Source organism: Mycteria americana, chromosome 18 (assembly GCF_035582795.1).
Source record: "Mycteria americana isolate JAX WOST 10 ecotype Jacksonville Zoo and Gardens chromosome 18, USCA_MyAme_1.0, whole genome shotgun sequence".
In the NCBI taxonomy this organism is placed as follows: domain Eukaryota; kingdom Metazoa; phylum Chordata; class Aves; order Ciconiiformes; family Ciconiidae; genus Mycteria; species Mycteria americana.
Window position 1 is genome coordinate 9,566,781 of NC_134382.1, and position 26,782 is coordinate 9,593,562.

Here is a 26,782-nt window from a genome sequence, read left to right on the forward strand (position 1 = left end):
AAATTATCTTCTTAATGGCGGCACTTAAGTTTTCATACCCAGACAACATGCATTAGAAGGGGTTTAAAGTACCATATGAGTTAGAATGTACGTTTATATGAATAAAAGCTGCACCCATTTACCTCAGCAGGCTCATACTACCTTAGTTACGTAAGATAGGAAAGATAATAAACCTAGCCACCAGAAGTACGAAAAGGTCTCTGTCTCAAAAGACCCTCGGACAAGTTTGGTTTAATCATTTAAGAGCAGATTTATTATATATATGTTCAACAGGACCTGAAAAGAATTAGATGGACAGTCTTCCAGTAGGAACAGTAACTCCCAGGCAGAGCAGAAGCTCTACTCCACTCAGCTATGCACCACTGGAGTTTTTAGCCAATTAAATCTCACTATTCACTAAGAGATGTGAAATATTACACCCTAGGTAATTTAACCTCCACAGATTTTTTCTGTATTTGAAATATTAATTCATTTTGCTTCAAAATAAGCCAAATGAACAATTTCAGGGTGAAGCCAAAAGAAAAAAAGTGTCCAGATCCCTAGAACTTCAGTAACTAGCTCCAGACAAATAGTTACGAAGGGATGCGAGAAAATCGCAGTGAATCCTGCGTTCTGTATCTTAATGCAAACCAACTGGAGTTAATCACTCTGTTACCACAACTAGATACTGCAACAGTTACAGAAGTACATCTCCACAACAAAACCTCTACAGCAAGCGACAACAGAGCCAAAGCCAGCCAGCCCGTCCCGAATCCTGAAACCTGCTCTGCTGAGAAAGCCACGCTCCCAGTCAGGAACCCGAACTCCAGCTTCCAGCAATGATTTTTCACTACTATTGGTCACTGCCTTTAAACTGTTAGAACACCTTTTGAATTCGATCTTTGGAAATTAATATTGAATTCAAGTGTTTTTAATTGAAAGCAAAATAAAACATCTTACAGTGAAGACGACAAAAAGCTTCTATTTTTGATCCTACATTTACCTTCTTTCTCTGTATAGTAACTTCAGTTAACCAAAGGTTTTTCTCATGAGAATGACTCTCATCCATATTAAAGCATTCCATGGAAACAAAGACTTCACTCAGAGGAAGGGTTCATCAAACCCACTAAAATTATAATCATTTAATAAAAGTAATGACTACTCTGTATTTAAAATATTTTCCCAGGCAGCACTTTAGCATATTGTGTATTCCAAACAAAGTGCTATTGCATAATCATTAACTCTGCACTACGTAGATCTTATGAAGAATATAATGAAGATTCTAGTAAAATAAAGAATATTAAGTTTTCTCATGGATAGAAAACACATACACATATGCCCATTAAGACAACAGGACAGATTTTTTTGGCTATAACGTAGTTCAGATTAGACGCAATGTTTTGAGGTGTTTAAAGGAAAAGCAGTGTCATTATTTTACACTGAGAAAAGCAAAACTAGAAGGAAGTAATCTGTCCAATATCACTCAGATGATCTGGGCTCAGAACATAAAACCTCTTTTTTCCTCCCACTCCCATGTCATATTCACTGGATTATGATGTTACACCAAACAACCATATTTTCAGAAACTACTAGACAAAAATTCCTATAAACATCCAAAACCAAAGTGACTAACAGACTTTTTAAAAACTACACAATAGCTGTTAAACCTTAGAATCTGCCACAGAGAAGACTGTTAAACTGTGAGAATGTAAAACTCTCTTCAAAATGAGAGGAAAAATTCTTCCAATTTTTTTCTTTATTGTAAATATGATGTAAGGTTATCTTCAAATATGGGATTTTTTTTTTTAAGTGTTCTCAAATCCAATTTAGAAAGAATTGTTTGCGACATATATGCTGCAGCCAGTCAGACAATAACAGTTCTGCAATTATCGGCACCTGCATCACAATTCAATGGATTTAAATTACCAAGGGGCCATGGCAGATACCCTACTGACAATAATTAGCATAAAAATGTTCTACAGTTTAAAGCTGTGGGTGGGAATTACAAAAGGTTAACAGACTAAATATAAAAATCTTTTTGAATATAAAATCAATGCGCTTTGTTACCAAAATCTGGGTACTGTAATTTAACCAAAATAGGGTTTAGAGTATCTGGCAATCTTCCATATGTGTGAGCTTGGCTTTTCTTTTAAGCAAACTGCCGAGCAGCCAATCTGAAAGTTTAAAACAAAACAAACCGAAGACCCAAAGAAAGGAAAGCTTTTTACATATTTTTTTTTCTTAAGCTTAGCACCAAAATGAACGCCACTCTTATTAGGGCTCAGAATGATTTTTTTATATGGTCAGATTCAAAATCCCACATTATTTTATTGCATGATTTAGAGAGGGAATTATTTAAGTGGTCAAAATAAAGTATGCTAGAAGTTTCTGGACTTGATTGAACTCTAATAACAAATAGTTTTCTCAAAAGGTTATCACTACATCAGAATACCTATATTTTCAGAAGTGGCTTCTGCTTCTGTGTAGCTACCAGGGGAAATAAAAAAAGATTAAAAAAAAAAAAATATATATATCTGTTTTTCATACTGCTTGGGACCACAGCTTTGTTTTATTTAGACTGAAGATACAAGCAGAACAGATGAAAACAAAGAAATTCTGCTCATTAAAAGTACTAAATCAAGACGTTGAATTTGATGAGAACATAGAAGTATAATAGACATCAGCAAGAAGCATCTTCAGTAAAAATACAAACTTGATAAGTCTAAAATTTTATCGAGGTTGTCCTTTGTTGACAAGATAAATGGTCATACAGAACTTTGGATCTAGATAAATTCAAAGGAAGAACTTTAACATGAAAGCTTAATTCCCTTTTACCACCCAATAATTTATCTTTTTTAAAAAATAATTAACAAGTCTCAGAATAAGTTACCTGGGAAACATATCATAGCCTATAGAAGTAGCAGTAAAGCAAAGCAGATAAGAGACTTGTACAGTTAGATTCTAACTCCAAATTGATGCCTCATTAAATTGAGTTAACGTGGATGTGCTTGACACATGCTGGGACCCCTTTTATCACAATTACTGCAACATCTCCAGCACTCCTTGCAAGTCTAATAGAATCAGCATGTTTAGGACTAGCCCAAGGTTTCTAATTGCAAAATCAGCAAACATGTTAATCATCACTTTGTTGCCCTGTGGTTGTGAAATGAGATTACAGATGTGTATTAGAGATTATAGAGAGGACTAACAAATTGATTTAGCTACTATTTCAACACAGTACTGTAAGATGCTTTTCATGATTACTTCTTTTTAGATATATTTCTGTAAGGCTACCAGTGTACTAACATTTGTCTAAAAGGTGAGCCAGGTTACCAACTTTTATATACATTCTAGTACAAACCTGCACAAACAGGACTTCTCTTCCTTTTTTTTTCCCCACAAACATTTCCTACTACTATAGCATACTTATCTTTAATGAATATTAACTAACATTTTAATTAATATTAATATTACAAAAACCACAGATGAGAAGCGACCTCCTAACCACAAAACCCTTCAGGAAAAAAAGGGGGTTTTGGGGGAGAAGATATGAGGGTAGGGGTGAACAATGCAATGGAAAGAAGTGCTAACTCTCTCGGTTCCAGAGCTGTCATTATCCAGACATTACCACCAATGGAAAAATGGTTAGAGATAAAAATAGTTAGAAGTACTCCATAGTGATCACTGAGTAGTTTCAGAAGTTACAGGGGAGGTTAACATAACACCGAACCTTGAGCTTCCCTCTGTTCATGCAGAATGCAGTGCATTCAACTACTGCATGCACTGGTTCTTCAGTGCTGAAAAACAAGAGAGTATTAGGCAGGTATGTTTTACATGAGAGATTTAAATCCTACTTCCCTGCACAAGAGAAGGGGGATTCCTCTTGAATGAGGATCAATTGCATTTCTGGTTCTTTTTCAATTTATAAACTGCCTCTGTAACTGCACAACACAAGATGTTAGTCTTGCATTTTTCTTCAGTCAGCCCTAACTGTAAAATCCCATCTGAAGTAACTCTGATGCTTTAGAAGAAACAAAACAAGCACTGCATTTATATACACATATTTGTGTGTGTATATATATATATATATGTTCATACGTATGTATAGTGTATTGATTGGTCAACTGCAGTAGAAGACAGAAGAAGGTAGACTCTCTCTGGGTAAATAGAGAGAACATCATTGTTAATTATTTCAGAAGTTCAGATAAAAGAGAAGAATAAATCACTTGCACAGACAGATGTTTACCAAAGGTGTTATTCACTCCAAATACAAGCTTAAGTACTACATTGCAAACATCTCAAAATATTTGTAATGAAATAGAGGAAGATGCAAGATGGGAGTGACTGGAAGGAACACATTTAATTCAATCAATGAAAAGACAATAATGGTTTCTGTTTTGTTTTAGATTCTCTGTATATGAAAGGCCTGAAACGATTCACAACGATTTCCACCAATAAAGTAAGAAGAAATATGCAGTCCTACCCAAAGTCTGGCTCATTTTTAGAGGAAGAGGAATCCAAAAACCTTGATACAAAAACCGTCAAAGGTATAATCTGCAAAAGAATCACTTAACGAACCGTTCTTCTTACTATTTTACCTCCAGCTAGGCTGCACCCTCCTCTATAAATACTTTATACTCTTCTTCAATATTCTCCCTATAGAAATACAAGAAAGTGTACTCCAGCTTAGCATATCCTTTTTTTTTTAAACATTCATTGCAATATAAACCTTGAGTAAAATACAAACTTGAGATTATTCATCCACACAAGCTACCACAGGCAGAATGTGTAAAAATATGCTGAAAACTCATTGTCTTTAAAACATCTGAGATGGTTTGTGAAAGACTTTGCTGAACTGAGATTGAGGAGTCAATACAGCTGAGTTTGACTGCAATGGAACTCATTCCTCAAAAAGTACAATCCTTGCAGAGAGAACTCTGTTTAATACCAGGAAATGTGGCAGGACACAGCCCAGCAAAAATCCAAAAGGTGGTCCAGCAAGAAGAAACTAAAATCTACAAGAACATAAGTCTATCTTATGATACAGTTTTGTGACTATCTATCTAATGTTCAGTGAAAAAGCTCACCCTGTTGCACTGAAACAGCAACAAAAACGTACCTATCTGCCAGAGGACAATCTTTGAGATCAGATTTTATAAACCCACATTCACATGAATTATTGAAATCTTGAAATTATTGAACTCTGACAAAATTATTATGCTAAAGTTTCACATGAATTTAAAAAGTAAGAGTTTAGATGACCATGGCTTTGCTTTTTTGCACTGAATTTTTTCCCAAGGTATCAGTCAACTGAAGTTCCCAGCTTTAGTATTCTTTTTTCCCTTTCATCATCTGTTAGGTCATTTGTCAATACAGCAGGTTCACTCATTGGTCTTTTTCCTCCTCAAAGCCAAAAAATAATTATGGATAGCGGTGATAGTTTTTCTTTTATATCTATTCCTACTTTTAGGTACATACCCAACAATTGCTTTAACATCTGGAAATGACATGTTTTTCCACCAGAGGGAGAGGTCCATCAGAAGTGAGAAAAGAGAGCAAATAAAAGCTACAAAATATTCTCACATACATAAAAGGATGGTATGAGACACCTGTATGGGGCTCATGAAACTTGTTTCTAGTCTCAGATTACGCACAGTTGTGCACAGCAAAGTCAGTTTACCCCTGTATCTGTTCTTGTCAAATGTGCAGGGTACCACTCTAACTTTTCCCTTCTAATATTATTTTTTTAAAAAAATTTGTACACAGTTTTGTTATGTAAAGTATCCCTCAAATTTGTAAAGATTACTGTACACATACAGCAAATAGACTCAAAATACACACAGTAATTTCTGTAGGTACCTGCAACAGTGCTTCTGATGCCAATTTTTTTTAAAATGTTCACGTAAAGCCCTGGCAATACAACAAAGATCTGGGATAAGCATTAGTAATATTTTACTCCAGCTGCTACACAGGCAGCTGAGGAAACATTCAACATCTTTCTTTTAGGTCCATTAATATAATCTTTTCATTATTATTTGTGTAGTAGATTTAAAATGCATGTAAATATTCAGAATGCAGATTTCCCCTATTATTTTTAAAATATTAAGATTGGTCAATCTGTGGACTTATAAACCTAACCAGCGTCATTTTCAGCAACATTAAAAGAAACTGCAGTGGAAGAGGCAGATGCTGCAATTCTGTTACTAGCATTACTTCAAAATCTCCTGAGACGAAGAGTGAAATACTACATAACTGTCCTGCGTTCCAGAGAGTGCAACAGAGATCTCTTGAGACACTACAGATAACCACGAGATAGCGTGCTCTGGCCATGTAATTATATTGTGTCGCTTGTCCTGACGCTTGTCTCAAGGGAGTTAAATGAGTACATTTAAATTCACAGAACTTGTATACACTAAGACTAATTCATTCTTTCAAGCAACTGCCTTGTGGTGCTGAGAAATCAATGGGAAGCAGTGATTCTCAGGAGGGGCTGCACATCAGTGAAATGCCTAACTGGGCTCTAACAGATTCTCCTTACTATAGCCAACTAAGTGTCTTTTCAGACCTTTAAGAGAACTAAAAGACAAACTGTTAGGAAAATAAAGTTATTGTTGACAGTTTAGATACTAAATGTACACATTGGTGCTAATGAAAAATTATTTCTCCCTAAATGACTCTAATTTACATGAGTCCAAAACCTAGTATTTCTTTTTCCATGTCATATGTAGAAAAGTCAGGCTTCTTTACTTTTGAAATACGGTAATTACTACAGTGATGGGTTCACATAAAATTCTAGATAAAATGACCAAAATTACAATAAATATCTATCAGCTAAAAGAAGCGGAAACTGCTAGCTGAAACGCAGGCCAGATAATAACAAAACTAAATAATAAAACAGAGGAGAAACCTAATTATAGCTGCAGTTTCCCCTTGCCCCCACCCAGGAGAACATATGAAATGACAGATTTAAAATAATCTAATTTCGCAGAAATTATTTATTTATCACTGCCCGCAGGAAAGAGGGGGTAGAGTCAAACCCTTTTTTTCAGCAGAATATTTGTCTGTAGTGGAAATTACTAACAAGTCTTCAAAGAAGTCTTTGATGATCCTCAGGCTACCACTATTGATGATGTCAAGAGTTTTAGCACTACGGGCTTCAGTGGAGAAGTAGAAAACATGGATGGGGAAGTGGGCTTTGAAGTTAGCTCAGAGAAGCTGACAGAAAATATAAAATAAATCATGCTAAGGCTTGATCATGCAAACATAGATGTCAAAGGTAAAAACTCCTATTGACTTCAAACACGAGCAGAATCAGGTCCCAGGTCCTCAACAATGACTCAAAAATATAAATAGATTGTTCTGAGTCTTCAAGATAGAAAAAAAAAAAAAAAAATCAGTAAGGGGGAAAAAAAAGGCACCCAATAGTGTTGGTATTCCATTGTTTAATATAGATTCTGTCTGGTCAGCTGTCCAGACAGAGTATTTCCTAATATGATTAGAAATCAAGTATTCAGGGTGGGGGGTGGGGGGGGAGGTTTGTTGTTTTTAAACATACTTAGCTGCTGCTTCCAGTAATGGACATGATCATCTAAGAAGCATAATCTTATTTTTGAGATCAAAACCTTACTTGAGTAAGAAAAAAAAAGAATTCTTGCCACCCGTGAAAAAGCGTTTCATGCTTTTTCACTGAAAACACTACCAACATGCATGTGACTGACCTATTACATTTGCTTTTAAGATACTCTCTCTCTCAGAAATACAAGTGGTGAATCAGTTGTTATGGTAACTATTTTTCTTTTTCTTTTTTTTTTTTAACTAACATATGACAGCCTTGTGTCATCTGATGCTGTTCCTGAATTAAGTTACACATTCACTTTTGTCAAATAGTCTAAAAAGGGCTTCTTGGATGAAGAAATAGTGGGGAGAAAGCAGGACATTTTTCCCAGGCACCCTGCTTTAGCAGGTATAAAATTGCTCCAAATCCTTACATTGTAACATGTCCAACTATGTATGAGAAGATGCAGGTTTGGCTTGGCATGCTCCAAAGATAAATCATCATATTTACCCTCCCCTTTTTTGGGTAAATTTCAATGTATAAATTCCTGTAAAAGATAATCTCTCTCACCATGTGAACTTTCTCACTATTGATGAATCTAAAACTTCAATTAATCAACTTGAGTACTGCCAATTAAAGGACAACCCCCAAACATTTATGCTCAAGTTATTTCTGTTACAGATTAACGTGTATTCTCCTGAATTATCAAGGCCATAAAGAAAAATTCAGCACTATTACAAACAAAACATTTTAAACATGGAGTAGCACAAAATTTTCTTCCCCTCAGACTATTTAGTTGCATGCACTATTTTTAATCCATTAAAGCATTTATTACGTCATTAAATTTATGCATACAGTCAACTTTTTGTTAGTGCAGAGCTATGACATTATTATGTGAAGAGTAGCTCCTTTTTGTTACCTTTGTTGTTAAACAAACTGCCTACAATTCCAGGAGCTCCAATCTTGGAAATCCAACCTTGTTTGTCTTGTATCTTACTTAGCCAGTAATTTTAATGTAGGTCTATCTAAACTATGATCTTTCTGCTTAAATGAACAACTAAAATTATCACTTACTACTTCACCTAAGCGTGTTTTGTTCCTTATTCAAATCCAATGTTACCAGTTGAATACTCACAATGGTAAAATAAGAAGAGAATCCATTCATCCATAACGAGCCTTCAAAAAAGTATCTGAATTAGATATACTTTTAGTGGAACTCAGTGGAATTACTGGGTGAAAGAAAAAGTATCAAAGAGTGATAAGCTTGAATTAGATGGCAGAATACTTAAGGCTAAGTACTTGCGACCTAAAACCAGTGGGAGCCAAAACCTGAACTTTTTACAGCTCCAATCTTCTAAACAATGAACCAGCAATACATTTGAGTTGGCTTAAGAAAGCTCTGTACACTCCTAGCCCTGGTTTCAATTGAAAGCTTGTTACTCAGTCTTGTAAATTCCCCTAAATTTAAGACATGGAGAACAATAACATCCTTCAATCCAGAAATATGAAAAATATTTTAGCTGATGCAGCAGAAATGTGATGATACGAAGCAAATGTAAAACAGAAGGATTAAAGCAATCTGGACAACTAGCAATATTATGTCACTGATATCAGTGCCTAGAAATTTCTTTCTTTATTACACTGTGATGTCTTGTAATAACATCAAGAATATAGAGGAGAACATTCTTCAACAAGCACGCATTGCTTCCATTACTGTAGCAAACTGAAATGACCAAGATAACATTGCTACTGTAAGTCCATTTTGTAATGTATCTAATCCTACTTTAAGCAGTCATTATTATCTTTTCTAAAAACAGTCTTGGAAAATAATTAATACTGAAACAAAAAATGTTGTAAAAATACATCACTAGTAATAAGAAAAAAAAAACAACTCAAAGAGCTGCATTGATACCAAGCTTACTAGCTTGGCCAACATCATGAAACTACTATAAATTAATTTGTAAGCGTAAGATATGTTACTAGATAGTGAATAAAGAGACTTTCCAGTTGAATTACATCCAATACATATTTCATGGGTGTGGATCTCATTACCTATTTGAAATACGGAAAAACATCCATATTTAAACAATAGCTACAAATATGTTATTATTAAACAACAAAACCTCTTGGAACTCTTTCACTGACAATTCAATACTGGATGAAAACTGGATGATTCTCCATCATTGCATGATTATATCCATACTATAGGCAGGGATGCACGAAGGCCTCAAGGATCTCATCATTTACCCATCAGCAGAAGTTATTCCCAAGGTATTTTGACAGTTAGCCAACATTTCTCTCCAAAAGCAGAGATGAGAAGAATCAGAAGAAAAATCAGTAGAGTAATGGCTGGAGAAAAGAATCTTTCAATAGCTCTTCAAGTGCTCTCCATTCTTCTCTTTCTTCCTTTTCTTTCTTCCCTCCTTCCTTTCTTCTAGTCTCCTAGGCATCTTTTCCCACTCCTACCACCTCTGCCTCACTTCATCTAACCTGCCTTCCAGTACCAATTATTCCAATGTCCCTCACCTAACACACAATCCGTTCACTGAAATCAATGATTAGTTAATTCTGGAAAGTCCCACTATTCGTCTACCATGAACACTCAGAAAGACAACACTATCTTATGAAGAAATCACTCTGGACATGACCTCAACAGAACACTTAAAAACTCAATTTAAAAATTCAAAAATAAAAGCCTAATTTTGCAAAATCCCAGCACCATAAAACCACTGTATTCTGAAATACAATTCAGACAACAGAGTAGCGGGGTCCTCATAGTCTGCTGCAGCTGACATTTTCTAATCACTGAACCCCAAGTACAGACAACATTTGTGGCTGAGGGATCTTTAAGAATAGACTAGAATTCTGTGGTCCAAGAATTCCTGCTGAAGTAATGGTCACCTTAAGGGACCATCACAAACAGGCACGTGTAGGGTAGCTTTGGGCAAAGCTACCCTACCTATTCACTTGACCTGTGAATAAGAGTCTAAAACTGAAAAATACCATGTCCCAAAGGTCCACATTTGCTTCCTCTGACCTCACATGTGATCAAAAGCATGCGAGCTTATAATCTTTCTCCCTTTCATAGAAGACTGATTACTTAAATACACAATTATATGAAAGATTTCAAGTTTAAAAATACACAGAAATTAATCTGCATTGTCTTAGTAGAGAATACAGAGTACTACTACTCCTCCTCCTTCTCTCACTTAAAGTGCAACAGGAAGGAAGCATCTACCTGATGTGGATTAGCATTTCTGTGGCAGGATGACATCTGGAAAAACTGTGCCAGAACTCTACCTCCACTCTTTCTGTTTTAGTGTCCCACAAAAGGAAGAACATTATTTGTACGCATGACCCCAAGATCTGGTAATGAAATGCCCTTGGAATAAGCCAAAGAAAAGGAGGACATATTCATTTAATACTGGTAATTTTGGGATATCTTAAATATCCCAAAGGGATATTTAAGGGAATTATTTGGGAAGTATTAAATACTTCAGTAAGGGATATTTGGGAAGTATTAAATACTTCAGGTGGTAAGTAAGTGTTTTTCATTTATTTAGGTGAGTTAAAAAACAACTAAAAAAGGACAAAATAGAACTGCATGAACTAGTAATTTTTTGCAAATTATGCATGCCAGTGTGACAATCAAAATAATAAGGGCAGGACAGCAGGAGACAGAGGGATGGCTAGGATGAACGTGTGTGTGGCTGTTGCACAGTCACTTTGTTGTTCCACCTTTTTACAGGACAGAAGAATGTTTCAAAATTATGGAAAACAAAGCAATCATTTGTACATATATTATTCCATCCTCCTACAGGGCACGGCATAATGGATCAACTAGCACAAGTACACGTGCACACGCACACAAAAATGCATACCCAAGTAGTAACACTGTAAGACTAGAAAACTATGGTTGACTGCCTGTAACAATAGGATGCCTTGAATCCCAAAACTATCTTTAGCTCAGTGAACTATGTAAAAGAATTACTGGTTTTTGTTTTGAAGTCCTAATATTTGAAGCAAAACACATTTTCTATTTTTTCTCTGCAATGCCATCTTTCCAAAAACACTGAAATACCTCCCCTAAAAGTGCTCCCTTTCTGTTGCAACATATGGTATCCAATCCAGAGAGTCACAAGAGATTTTGTTTCTAATGGATTAAACTGCATGAGTCACAGACAGGATTTACACATGGACTGCAAAAGCAACTGCTTGTTTTTCATGCATTTCACAGAGTAACACATTGCTAGGACAGTTACCTTTGCAGTCCCAGCTACCAAGTAGTCAACAAAAAGCCTCCTCAGAAGCATCAAATCTGAAACTTCAAATCAAAGTCACTGACTCTTGTGATTTTATTACATGGCCAGCAGTATTTTGTGTTTTTTTCTTAAACCCCTTTGTTGCAATTAGTGGATCAAGAGAAAGTGTTACATCTTCTAGTGTTATAGATACAGAGTAAGACTGTCAATTCAGGTGTTTCAAATCTCACAATATAAATAAACAGAACCCAAATTCACCACCTTTAGAATCTTAATATAATAAGCCAAATCAGGTCACGGGTGTTTCTGAAGGAAAAGTAGTTGGTTTGACTCTCAAATCCTCACTGCTGGGACTGGCAGTACTAGAACTGGTTACTCCAGTATCAAAGCAATTCACAGGTTAAAGCTGGCTGGCTGTTCATTCACCAAGAATTACAAATCAGATATGACATGAAACGGAAGAATATTAAGTCAGGAAAAAATAAAAAATTTCTGCCTGCACCGTCTATTTGAATACTTTATATCAATGTAAAATGGCTTTTGTGGGGGCATAGAAGCCTACATGGCTGAATATTTCTGTTTTTTCCTGAAACTAGCACTCCCACAATTTAAGATACTGTAACTGCTGCATTTATGGGACCAGTTTCACATGCCAGCCGAAGTTGTTACTAGATGTGAAGTACCGGCAGTATTTCTGAACATTAGTGAAGGGTATAAAACCTGGACTCCAGATTCAAATTTTAGGCCCTATTTCATTCTTGGTAAATGAATTAAGACTGTAGAAATTATTACTTGAACTCTTTTGATCTTACCGCTCACCAGTATGTTTTGGCTGATTAAAATAACTGAAAAGAAACCCTAGGAGGGACAGATTTCTCTTATAAAATGGGATCAATGTCATAAAATTGTTTTGTTTCTATTTATTATGAGAAATTCAGCACTCTCTGCTAAAAAAAAAAAAAATCACTTAAGAACTGCCTGTTTGTATTACTGCTATGCAAAGATACTTTTTTATTTTTTCAGTTAACTAAAAAGCTGAGCAGTCAACTAATCCATTATCTTTACTTACCATGCTGGCTGATAAATGAATCTCCTGCTCCATATAGGGTGTCAGATCCAGATTCTGACTCTATCTCCCTTAGGGACTGGTAAATCAGCCAGTGCAAATCCAGAATTGCTAATGACAGAAACAGTAGATTTCAGTTCCCAGATGCAACATATGTCAAAAGATAGCTTCTATACTCAAATTCAGTGAAAGAAAACAGTTTTAACATTTTTGTTTGTTTGTGCTGATAGGCTTTAAAATCTTAATTAAATCCAAATATAAGAATAAATTCACCATGACAGCCATTAGGTACTCAGTATATTAAATTTACAGCTAGGTATGCAGCAGAAAACATACATTAAGCCTAATATTTGAACCACCTCTCTGACAACTTAAGTCTATTAGATTTTGTCAAACTGGAGATAGAGTTGACAAATGGGGATGTAGAATGCATTTGGGTTACTCCTTGTGTTTTCCAAGTTCTGTTGAAGTGCTGCACAAACTTAAAGCAGTGACTTCCCTAATAAACAAAGAATCAAGTTTCACAGCTTCAAAGAAATATTTCACTGTAGATTCTATTTCATCTGGTACCGTACTTCAAATAATTATTGTTGAATATTTACAATTCTGACATCAGCTATTACCCTGGACAAGGAAAAAAAGAAAACTGTTTCTATAAAAATATACAGAGAAACCAAATGCTGGGTAAGATTTTTGAAACAAATTTCAGTGAGAATTAAAGGTTCTTGGCTTCTTAGAAGAACTAAAACATTCATCAGTTTCCAGGGACTTTAGTGGACTTAGCAATACGTCAGAAATCAATTATTAATTTAGGATTGCAAATCAATATTTAGAAGGATTATTTTTATGGTCCTGTTTTTTGAAGACAGAGCTTGCTGTATTTCCCTGATTAGAGAATCCTTCCTTGAATAGTCAGAAGGTACCAGTTGGGGGCAGGGGAGGGCGGTAAACAACTTGCACTCTTTAAAAACTGAATGTTACACTATAAAAGTATACTTGACAATCACAAAAACACCTCACCATATAAAAAACGTATTTGCTACTATTTTTAGGGTATAACACTTGCATGTTTGCTGTAAATTACGAAGCTGGTATACTAACTACTCAGTTTTAGATTACTGCATACACATATTAATCAAGGGAAATATATAACGAATTTGGCTCTTCCCCACAGTACGTACACAGGAGTTAACTGTTCTCCTCTCAGTTTCTTCAATTAACTCAAATAAGTTGTTTGCAGAACTTAATGGGATGTGGTGGTTTCTGATGCCAGCCCAGATCTCCAGACCACGACTATTCGCAGCTGATCATCAAAAGAACAACAAATAAATAGTTAGTATGTCACAATTTTATATTAACTATCTCTTACTTTTACTGTGTCACAACATTAAAAGTTCAGGTAAAGTTTTTAAGTCAGAGTATAAAAACACTCTTACTGTACTTCTTACCCAAAAAGGCAATAGAACGCTCTATTTTGGCCAGCAGCATTAAACAGAGGAAAGTAAATGGCTGATGACTACAACTAAGGTTTAAATTAAGAGGAATGTTAAAAATTACAACTCAGGTGAAAGAAAATCTCAACCAAATCAGAATCAATTAAATGGAATGATCCATTGTAGCTTTATTTGTTACATGTTTCATAGCATTTGTGGTGGGTTGACCTTGGCTGGCTGCCAGACGCCCACCCAACTGCGCTCTCACTCCCTCTCCTCAGCAGGACAGCAGGAAGAAAGTAAGATGAAAAGGCTCATGGGTCAAGATAAAGAGACGAAGATTGTTTACCGATTACCATCATGGGCAAAACAGACTCAGGGAAAATCATTTATTGCAAATTAAGATAGGCTTGGATAGTGAGAAACAAAGATAAATTAAAACAACATCTTCCCCCCATCTCACGCCCTTTTTTCCCAGGCTCAACTTCACTCCTTCATTCGCAATTCCTCTACCTCCCCCCTGAGTGGTGCAGGGGGATGAGGAATTGGGGGTTGCGGTCAATCCATAACAGTCCCTCTCTGCTGCTCCTTCCTCCTCACATTTTTTCCCAGCTCCAGCATAGGTCCTCCATGAGCAACAGTTCCTGTCAGGAGAACGTGCTCCTGGCGTGGGCTTACTATGTGCTGCAGTTCCTTCAGGAAATATCCACTTGGTGTGGGGTCCTCTGTGGGCTGCAGTGAGAGTATCTATTCTGCTGTGGACCTCTTCATGGGCTGCACAGAAACGCCTGCTCCACCAAGGTTTCTTCCAGAACTTCCACAGACTGCAGGGAAAATATCTGCTTTGACACCTGGAGAACCTCCTCCCCCCTCCTCCTTCTCTCACCTCAGTTTCCACAGGATTGTTTCTCGCGCTTTTTTTCCCCTCATTCCTCACTGTTGTGCAGTGTTTTAACCTTTGTTAAATATGTTTTCACAGAGGTGCCACCAGCTTTGCTGATGGGCACAGCTTTGGCCAGCAGCAGGTCTGTTGCAGAGCCAGCTGGAACCAGGTGTGCCCAGCACCAGGGCAGCCCTTGGCCTCTTCTGACAGAGGCCACCCAAGCAGCCCCTCCATTATCAAAACCTTGCCATGTAAACTTAATGTAGCATTAAAAGTTACTTCAGTTAAAATATTATTCAGAGGGAAAAATCCACAAAGAGTAAATTTTTTTGCTGGTAATTTTATCTTTATGTTGCTTATTTAAGAATGGACTCGGAACAGCAGGTTCTTGCATTAAGCACCTGTAAAATTTATTCTCTCATTCTTGTTGTTTCAGGGAACAGGAGAAAGTGAAGGAAATAATTATGATCTTGACTCTCTCCTGACGTAACTACTGTAAAATTGAAAGCAATCATATGTTCAAGGTAAAGTAATGCAAATGCAGCTCAATAACTAAACACTTCACTTATACAGGTAAAAATCACTTGAAGCTTTGGTAGATAAATTTGTTGCAAAGTTCCAACAGAAAGCTAGCAAACACGTACAGGTAAAATCCTGCCCAAGACATCCAGAGTCTCCAATCCTTGTGAAGGTGAATGCCGCACAAAGACAGAGCAAACAATATCATCTGTACTTGGCCTGGACTATCGTGACATTAAAGCAAACTTGTCTTCCCAGAAGGATGGAAAGAAGATAGACATTCATTCCTTTTAATGAAGGCAGTTTCTTTACAAAAGCCAAGCTATCGTTCTGCCTGAAATACTTATCTAGACATTTATTTTAAACTGAAGTCCTGTGAATAACCTTGACTTCCACAAAAATGCACTTTAAAAAGATTTTAAAAACAATTAAGTTTTAGCAATAAACAGGAATATCATGCTTTCTTAATACAGAATGTAAATGATTGCACTGCTGAGAAAAGGGAAAATTAAGTCTTCTAAGTACCCAATGAACAGGAGTGGAACAAATTTTCTCTCTTCAAATATATCCTTATAGTAATCTGAAGAGAATACTTCCATGATTGTGTAGAGATTTCTTCAAGACCTATTCAATTCCTTATTGTTCAGCTTACAGTGCCAGAAAAAAAGGCCTGTTAAAGTTAACATCTGCTAACTAATCATGAAACAGACCATCACAACATTTTATAGGGTTTGAACATAGCTATGAATTTTGATTACTACCAACTTTGACTGGATTAAAGAAGCACTTTACTGTGAGACTTATGAAACCTACAAAAACTTATTCCTTTATAGGTAATGCTTCTAAAAATAAACATTTTCATTCTGGGTTCTGAAAATATGATCTAATATTAAAGACAGAAATAAGTCAATCAGGTTAATTGTATTCTTCTGATTTTTTGACTAAATATTTCATTTTTGGAGTGTTAACATCCTACAGTAGAGATTCTGACATGCAAATATTGTTAAGATGGGCTGCTGCACAGCTCTGTTCTTCTGAGTTCAATTCCGTATGTTTTGCTGCTTGACACAGAGTACATGCATATATGCTGTATTTCAAGGTTTTTGGATCATTTCCTTTGAAGTGATACATCCATATCTGAGTGAGGCAATATAAAAATTCACTTCCGAGCATCTCTTGACCAGCTGCACTCAAGTTGGATCTACTATATTCTGTGTAAACAGTTCCCTCGTGCAGAAGTCAACTAGATTGGAAAAGCTTTCTATTACGCCATTAAGTCCGTATCTTTGCATTACGATGGGATTCATTTCTGCTCTGTGCTTAACAAATTGTAACCTGCTGAGCAATTCTTTCTATTTCCAATGACGTAATTTAAACTGGGATTACTCGCTTATACACACGCATACTGTGCATGCACACACAGAGTTTGTTCCTTTTGCTATCTTTCCAACTTTTTAATTCCAAAATATTTTCACTTTAAAATTAAAAATCCACATTATTAAAACCAAAAAACTCATCGCAAGAATAAAAATCCATTACAAGAACATTTGATACCTCACTATAGTTCTGCATTTAATTTGAACGAACAGCTCCCGCCCTTCAGGAAACATCTTGGTCAAATAGCTATCCCCCTTGCTCCAGAGAACTACGCATTCTAGGAGAACTTAGTACCCAGAGGATGCTAAACACTATAGTCAGATCATATTAATCAAAAGAGGGACAAGCAAAGCATTATGTCAAAGACTTGTTAATAACTGGAGAGCATAATGAATGTACGTACCAGCAGGGTAGCCATTGATCCACAGTCCATCACAGATGTCACCAGAACAATTAACTATAGTGCCCCGTTCATTGAATACGTCATTTCTCCACTGCCCCTTTAAAGAGAAATACACATGGATTTTAAATTTCAACAACACCACAGCTAAATTATAAAGAAGGGATTATTTCAGCCAATTTTCAATAGCAAAGTGGGTGGTCCTCAAGGCTTTTTATAAATACCCTTCCAACATTTGTGTGAAAAGTTGAATAGGAGACCACACAACAACCAAGGATTATGTGGCACTCCTCTAAAGGCGAAAGGAGAGAGAATCAAACATTTCTTGCCCAAGGTTTGTTACTGTGGGATACTATTATGTGAGGTCCTTCAGTTCATATATTACACCGCATTAAATTACATGGCAAGAATGAATAACTGCTTTGTCACATACAGAATCACACATTATTTTGCTTTTTAAAGACTGTGAAAAGTGAAATAGTGTACCAAACTCAATTCCAAAAACCTTTGGTTATTTAAATCTGGACTGCATTTGACCCAAGATATAGCCTTTACATAAAGTAAAAGTTTGAAGATTCCTAAGGCTGCAAAGCCAAATACCACAGAAGCTTAGGTATGAGCCAATTAAAGTTTCTAGCAATGTTAAACTTGCACACGTAATCATGCAATTTAGTATTATGTCATGACAAACGTGCAGTTTTTCTAGTGTACTCTTTCCTACTCAATATAGTATAAACTTGAGATGATTAGTTCACAGCCACAATTTTACTAACGTTAACCGACAGCAGAGTCAACCAATTCCTCTTTGGGGTCCTATACTAGGGGAGGATAGGAAAATTTGTCAGACATTTCACTGGTATTTGCTGACAGGACAGGGAAGTTCACAATCAGGAATACTGGTTTCAGCTTCAGATGGGAGAAGAGAGCATAGTATTGTATACTGTAGTATGCACTTTTATTCCAAGATACATGTAAAAAACATCTTGACACATAGAGCCAGCACTGACAATTAGTCTGAATTGTTCCCATAATATTGCAAGAGTTTAGAGTTGAAACTGATAAGGAAATAATCAGGCAATGGTCAAAGTACAGTCAAAAGTCCAGGTATGGGAAGTAAAATAACTCAGTAACAACTGTCACTTGTTTTACACAGCACTAAATCCTGTTTAGCTATCAGACAACATTCTTTCAATGTTAGGAGTATGTAAGAAACGAGAGAATAAGAATATTTAAAATCTAAAGTGATCATTCCTCTATTAAGTTGGTTATCTGGCTTTTTGTGTGATAACAGCAGAGGTACCAAATAAAGCGCTACTATAATTCTAAAATGTGTGTGAACCCAGTTGAAACTCCAGATGGATTTAGCGGCTAAAATTCTAGCACTTTGTTTACACCTTTAGCAATTACAGATGTAAGCTCGAAGATAAAAGCAAAGACAAAGCAGTTCTTTGGAAATACGCTTCTGATACTACTTGCTTGGTCTATTCCTTCCATCGCTTTAAATCACATGATGCTATCTTCAGCAGTTATCCCAGTGATAGCAGTACTGTTAGTAACTCTAATGTACACAAGCTTCAAGCTCCACCGGCATTTTCACAATTCTCTACCTAGTGGAAGAGACCTTTGAAACAGTAGTCAGTTAGTTATACTCCTGAATGTACATAACAACTGGAAAAAGGTCTGGAAAAAAACTCACTGTAACTAGAATTGTGCCTAAATTAGGTACTGAAATCATAGGGGCCTTCATCTTGCATCACTGTATGTAAACATGCAATAGGATTCAGCTGTGTACTGCCTCCTCCAGGAAAGGAAAAAGGACAGGGGGTATAAAATATGCAACCTTTCTCAGTGGTTCCTTATCACTACCTGTAAAGGCATTGTGCTCGCTTTCAATCAATTCTGATGATTGCCTACTATTAATGTCACTCATTCTCTTAAGTAATTAAGCCACCTCTTTCTTAGATTTCCTTTGTCTCTCTCTGGCACATTTCCTTGTCTAATCCTCTTTTCCAGATGGCATAAGGACGAGAGATAAGTGTTGCTAAAAGTTGCTTAGCAATGCAACACATGCAAGGTTTGGAAATGCTGACGTCCACATAAGCGCTATCTATACATCACACATTTATGCAGAGAAACAAAGGCGTGAACAACCAGAGTGACATAGGGGCCTCCAGAAAAAGAGCTACCAGTTAGTACACAAACAAAGGGGAGCAGGAAATGGAGAAAAAGAAAAAGCTACAAGCTTCTAGTGATGGGCTGTATTATGCTGTGGGGTTTTTTTGTTTGTGTTTGATTTTGTTTTTAAACTAGAACAGGAAATTCTGCTTTAAACAAAACAAAAACCTTGAGTTTTAGTAAGGTCCTGTATTTTCTGTGATTTAGAGACATACAATGCAGTAGACATAAAGACATTGCAGTCTACTAATAGAGACCAAAACAGAAATAAAGAAGTTCATGAAGAACAGTAACTGATGAAGGCAAAGTTGTTTATCATCAGCTAGGTATCAACCACAGAAATCCTCCTATCCTAAGGATCAGTGATAAGGAATTTATTCTGGTAACTACACAATGTAATTGTGGACTGTTTCTAAACTCTAAAGGAAATGTGTTTATATGGAATTTATTTAAACCACAATTAAATGTTATGGGTAATAAATAAGAACATTTAGGACACGAACAGTAATAATTTCACAAGGTCATATTATCATATTAATTCATTTCTGCAATAGCCTACTTAAATAGGTTAGCATGACTCATTTTGTGTTTAAAAAAACTGAGATGTTAGGAATTTATTCATCATGGGTGACAACTTTGAAACAACTTGTTCTAAGAATACAACTAAACAGTAGTAAATTAACTACAGAAATTCACATGTAGCTGTACTTGGGGTAGTCTCTTACTAAGCAAGATTTTCAAATACTAACATTGATGGATATAAATTCTGTCAATTTTTATTCAGGAATTAACAACATTTTTAATGTTAGTTACTCCCAACATTGTGTGGAAGGGCAAGGTGTTCAAAGACATCTGTTTATGAATATAGAAAGAGATATTGTAAATGGGTCATAGCTACTTACCACTTCTTTCTTATTTCATGAAGCAATTTCCAGTTAATTGATGAGATCTCCATTTTTCTCTTAGTGGCTATTACACTTCTTATTGCAATTAATTCTGTTATTTCAAATTCAAACTTGCCTGCCTCTAACAGTGTATGATTTCCACATGCTCTAATTTGGGCTTTTATCAATCATTTTCATTATTTGGCTTCAACCATTCATCAAACTTATTTGCATGGGCCTGATCTTAAATATCATGTTAAAATTACTTAACAGATTTGGGTAATGACTGAACCATGCTTTCCTTCATAAAAATCTTTGGCATTACAGCATACAGCCTCAGCTGACATTAATTTAGCTGACATCTATATTTAAATACACAGAGTTACTCCAGTATATCCTGACTATTTATCTGGCTGAATATGTTCAGATAGTTCATGCTATATGGCCTGTTTTTAGATCTTGGGAGAATCTATGTCTATCCCAAGAACTATAGTCTCAAATGTAAATCAGTTTATGTCAAAAGACACACAAGGTTTTATTTCCCCCTCAAACTTCAAAGAGTTTCTATACAACATTTCAGAAAGTTATTGACACCCAAATAGTTTTAATAAAAGAAAATACATTGGCTTAATATACATAAAAGACAACAACAACTTTTCAATGCTTTTGATCCCTGAATAAGGAAATAAAGTATTAATATAATTTTAAATCAAAGCTTATTAGAGAATAATGTTTTGCTGGCTTTTTTTAATATCGAAATGTGTGTGATCTGACAGACTACCTTATGCTCAAATCAGCATGCACTTTAGAATGAGACCAAAACCCCAAATTCTGCAGGCACTTTAGCACCCATTTTAAACACAGGTTTCCTACCCTATTAGTTTTTTCACGGGTTTCTTTCTGGTCTGATAGTTTTTATCAAAACCTTACTTTATCCTTCTCTGAAGGCCTTTCATTATCTGTCTTCTAAAGTGAAGGTAAGAAGCAAAGCCGTGATGATTTCTCTGTTAGGCTGAGTCAGGAAAGCATTCAACAATGTTTCTCTTTAGCAAGACAGACTACCATAATACAAGATTTTCAACAAATCCTCAGTGTAAAATGCTGTATATTATGGCAAAATCTAGATAAACTACTGAAGCAGTAGTTTGGTGGGGTTTTGGTTTTTTTTTGCCTTTTTTTGTTTTCCATTACTGGTCTTTATTCTTACATGAAGAATGCTAATTACATCTTCCCACGGTCTTCTCGCCACATCTTATTATCAAGCATCAGAACCATGTATCCGCTAAAGATCACTAAAAAACCACTCAAAAAGGCAATTAAATATACATATCATGCATTCAGAAACAAGTTCAGCACAATTCCAGCCCACTACTGGGACACTGTAACTGCCAAAAATTACTAGAGCTATGAGTGATGCAGTAGTTAGTGGTCCTATCCACAAGCAATTAAAATAATAGCACTCAACATTTACTAGTGGGGAGACTAATTCATGGTCTTTGTATCAGCAATAGCTTTATTTATATTTTTATATCATATATCATTATATTGTAATTATCATAATAATAAAGATTTGGGAAGATTTATTGTGTCTTGAAATTTCATATTATCCACTAGTATGCAGTATAATTCTGAGCAATTGAAATTCCAGGAATTTAAATAATTTGCATCAGAACTGCAACTATGACTCTTCCAAACAGGTAACTCAAATGGATTCTGGGGGGCGGGGGAGCAAAAGCCTGCAGGTGAAAAAGCCCATAAGGCTTGCCACCTGTTTAGTGTGGTTAACAGGTGTATCAAACAGCAGGCCTTCCTCTGGGAAAGAAGACAAACTAAACACTGCCAAAACACACAAAGAAGTAGCAACAGGGACAGAATGGAACACAGCATCTGCTTACTGGGACTTACGCAGCAGCCAGAAATGAGAAATCACAGAAAGGAAACACTTTCATGAAGAAAATGAGTGTTTTACTTCGTTAACCTCTGCAAACTTCATTTACATGTCATTGTTTTCTTTCATTCTCAAATGTGTGCACATACAAATGCACTAAAACCAGACAGGCCACCACAGGTCACTGGGTTTTTTACTTCTTTTTCTTTTTTTAAATCAGCAGCTTTCAGGGGCTTTGTTTTGTTACACATTCCCTAGTGTTCAGTTATAGTTTCTATCTTGCATCTCTTGACAACATTTTTACCCAATGTGAAATCAGTTTTAGCGTTAAGCAGCAGATAAATCAAGAGTTGTTTGTTATTATTGGACAACTCTTAATATAGTTATAATTATTGCTTGTTTACTGGACATTTAATCGACCTGAATCTCTGAAGGTTCGCAGACTACAATGCGCTATTAACTGACAAGCATCCACTTACTAAAAATTTATCACTTGCAAAAGATTGACCTAAAAATCTAGCCCTGACATTATTACAGTTAAAACTGAAGAGGAAAAATGGACAAATTCAACACTCACACCATTATTCCATTTATTCTATACCACACAGAAGTAATGCTAGAAGAATACCCTAAAGCTCAAAATATTTGCCCATGTTCTTTTTGTTCTAGCAGATTAGTTCAGTACGTCCAAGGTACCATTTCAGTAAAGGAAAAAAAAAATTTCACATTTTTTCAAAATCCCTACAGTTACACAAAGTTTACAAGCACAGAATTATTTGTACAAAGTATGGGTACACTAACTGACTAGCAATAAAGTTTGATATTCACCGAGATATCTGACCATAGAAAACAAACTTCAAAATCTCATGTGCAAAAGTTTATGTGGGCAAAGCAGCACGAATTTCCAGATCCTTAACTTGAGTTTCTTAGTAACTTGCCCTTTTTTGGGCATTGAACCAAGTCTTACCATTTGTGTTATGACTGGGTTTGTGTCCGCTGCACTGCCCATACATAATTTCTCTAATTAGTTTTCACATATTTCCTGTTTACTTCCATATTACGTAGGCTCATGTTTTGCTGGAACTGTGCCTTGATTTTTGTTGGACTTCAGCATATACTGATCTATTACCATATCTGTCAGGAATGTACTGGTATAAACTTAATAAATACTGTGCACGCAAACCCAATGGTTAACCAATCACATAGTTTCTGTCAATTTTTCATTGACAACAACAGATCATTAAAACAGGTGGTAGATTCTGCTACTTATTTGTACTGTGTCAAAACTGGCTGCTGAAAAAACAAGCAGTATTGAAAATTTTATATCTGTTAAGCTCATGATTAATATTCCTAAAGTATATTATTGTCAACTTTCTAATCTGAAATGAAAGAAGTGACCAGGCATACTATAAACTTTGTCAGAGAATGACAGAGCCATAGAATACTTAAGATCTGAGACGGTGTTTGGGGCAGAAAGACAGAAAGGCGAATAATTCTTATACTATCACCACTCAGGAATGGCTCTACAAGCAGCATGCTGAAAGAGATTAAAACTGCAGAAACACATGGCTAAATCATTCACCTGTAAGGTGTAGATCACAGGTATGTCTTAGATCCTTTCCAGAAGGCTGGCTAGCTCTTTCATAATTCCATGGTAACAAGTTAAAAAAGAACTTTAGCCTACTATTTTGCCTGAAAAAAAAGTATTTATTTGCTTTTATTGTTTTATGTTAAGTTATATAATTTGAAAGCAGTATATGCTGAGTGAACATTTGCATTAAGTGATTGTCTTTTAAGTTTGTTTTCTGCACAATATAAATACTAAATCTATCAACAAGATACTGTTGTCAGTACTGTCAGGATTTTTTTTTTTTTTTGGCCAAAGTATCTTGTAACTTTTGAGCACATATCCAGTGTAAACTTAAATATTGTACTAAATGGTTACAACCCTATAGAGACAGACCAGTTACTGAACAAGTGTAAGCCTGAAGAATTTACTAATTCAGTCTTAAAACAGATGCTAGAGAGACACCCAGTGGTACAAAACTGTGTGTGCATACATGCGCACACAAATATATATCCGTAAAATATCCTCTGTCTTCATTGTCTCAAGAAGTGAGAAGCTATTATAACACCATTTTTCTTTAACAGTGTTTAGGTTATAAAGAAACAAATGCATAACAACACTTGTGCATATTTTTACGTCATCTGTTTCTTCATCTAACAAGTATTTATTATCTTGTCCTAGTGATTTTAATTCCCAACTTTCACATGTTCATGGAATAATACATAAATATTTTTAAACTGTATTCAATAATTAAGTTTAGATTAACAGATTTAACTGCAAACTTTTAATGTATATTTAAAAGAAATCTGGAGGGTGTTGACAGGTGCAAAAAAAAGAACCAAACCAAACCTTAACTGAAAAGCCAAGATATCTGCTTATGTATATACCAATAGCAGACTGAACTGCAAGATAGCTAAGTGCTTTATGCTCTATTTTAACTACATAAACAGTATTCAGTAGAATTTTAGTTGTGATTTCATGCCGTATGAAAAAATGTCAGTTGCCTAGAGACACGTAGTAAAGTTATATTGAATAGCCTTCCCTGTAATTTTTAGCTTCTCTGACACGTACTACTCTGAATTTCCACTAAACCTAGGAAGACCGCTTTTTTTCAACAACAAAGAAAACTGAATGAGGATCAAAGTCAGAAAGAAAGAGAGACTTAAATGATGAAATCAGTACTGGGTTTCTGAACTTCATTACGATTAGGTAATGAAATAGTTTATGAAGTGCCTGTTCCAAATCTTAGTATGTATGCAACAATTAAAAGCTACTGTTTTCAAGTTCTAAAGTCACTACCGAAGTATAAAATGCTACTTCTTCAAAGAATCTCTCTCTCCAAACACTTAACAGAGAAATGATGTCAAATTAAAAAAAAAAAATAAAAATCCCAAGACAAGCAGAGATTCAATCTCCTTTAGTTTCTCAAAACTTCAGTAATAAATTTCAGATTTTTTTTTAACCCTCAGACACTGTGATTGCAATGACAGAATCCTATTCTTGACTTGTCATGCTGTAATTCATTTACATGCTACAACCACATTTGGTCCTTAAGCCCCAGGCCTCAAGCTCATCTCACTGAATTACTGGAAAATAATCCACAGCACATCTTATCCTGTTGTTTAGTTCACACTGAAAATATTCCCTGATGACACTGAAAAGATTCCCTGATACACCTACCTTGAAGTAGGTGTCAGTGAGTGTGAGTATTCGTATGTGTTTATACATATATACACATACATTTCCTCCCACCCCCAAATCATTATGTTTACTCCTGTTTTACAAGTAAGGAATACTCCAAATAATAATCACAAGAAAACTCCCAAGTAGACTACATATCCAAGAAAAGACAACCTGAAATTTAATCTGAAGTTCAACTATACAAAATACTATTAGAGTATGTTAAAAAAAATTACCAAATTTGAAATCTCTTCATGTGTTACTCAATTAAAAATGGGGACTCGATTTGTTAAATGAACTAACAGTACTAGTTCTAAACATAGACTTTTTCTGTTTATCTGCCTGAAGCATCCTCTACCCTGATCCTTTGAGCTTTTCCAAACAAATCAGTACAGTTTCTCATAAGTCTTCTTTATATACCTCATATACTGTTCCAACAGCACAAGGCAGTATTCCATGACCTTGACACTTGTCTAGAACCCAGGCTCCTTCATAATGATCCTCAATCCTAAAACAGTGAAAAACAAATAGGAAATTCTTAAAGGAAAACAGATTTGGCGACCTGATACACCAGACTATGAGAGAAAGTGAGCCAACAACAACAAGCAGTGGCAGTCAAATCTAGCCCATGCTCTTATGGTCCCTTCCCTGAACTTCAGGCACAGTGAAACGGCACAGTGAAATTCAGTCAACCAAGCTGTACCATCCCTGAATTTGGCCAAAGTACGAGAGTCCTAGAATTCACCTGTAACCTTTTTCCTTTCAGCATATTTTAATATGTATTTCATTCCTAAAAGTGAAAAAGTGACTAGAAGTAAGAGAGCTGCACAGAAAACTTTTCCTGATTAACAATTCATTGTGTTTGAAAACTAAACAATTGTATAGAGGCAACTCATTTAAGGCAACAGTTCCATTTCCCATGCTATGTTACCAAACTATTTGTATAATTGTGACAGTGCCAGTCTTTTTCTGAACCTTAACATCTTATTAGTACGACCTTTTCCCTTGTAGATTATCACCAGTAACAGCTTTTTTTCCATCTCTAAATTTTACTAAATATTACTATTTCTAAATACTTACTCAAACATTACTCAGCTTTTTATAGCTCTTATTT

General features: G+C 35.6%; 1 protein-coding gene across 9 annotated transcripts in view; it reads right to left on the bottom strand.

Annotated features, from left to right (window-relative positions):
- Nucleotides 1–26,782, bottom strand: part of MORN1 (MORN repeat containing 1) — a 46,806-nt gene that overhangs the window by 18,975 nt on the left and 1,049 nt on the right. For 5 of the 9 annotated variants that reach the window (XM_075520286.1, XM_075520284.1, XM_075520281.1 and 2 more), the window contains exons 3-7: nucleotides 26,749–26,782; nucleotides 26,089–26,176; nucleotides 17,478–17,574; nucleotides 14,044–14,165; nucleotides 12,866–12,973 (exon numbers count right to left, since the gene is read on the bottom strand). In XM_075520286.1, the coding sequence (XP_075376401.1) occupies nucleotides 12,950–12,973; nucleotides 14,044–14,165; nucleotides 17,478–17,574; nucleotides 26,089–26,176; nucleotides 26,749–26,756 (339 nt within the window). In that variant the 5' untranslated portion in view covers nucleotides 26,757–26,782 and the 3' untranslated portion in view covers nucleotides 12,866–12,949. Of the gene's footprint in view, nucleotides 1–9,413; nucleotides 9,831–12,861; nucleotides 12,974–14,043; nucleotides 14,166–14,410; nucleotides 15,120–17,477; nucleotides 17,575–26,088; nucleotides 26,177–26,748 lie in introns of those variants that run through there. The other 4 variants (XM_075520288.1, XM_075520287.1, XR_012778299.1 and 1 more) reach the window with 4 other exon arrangements.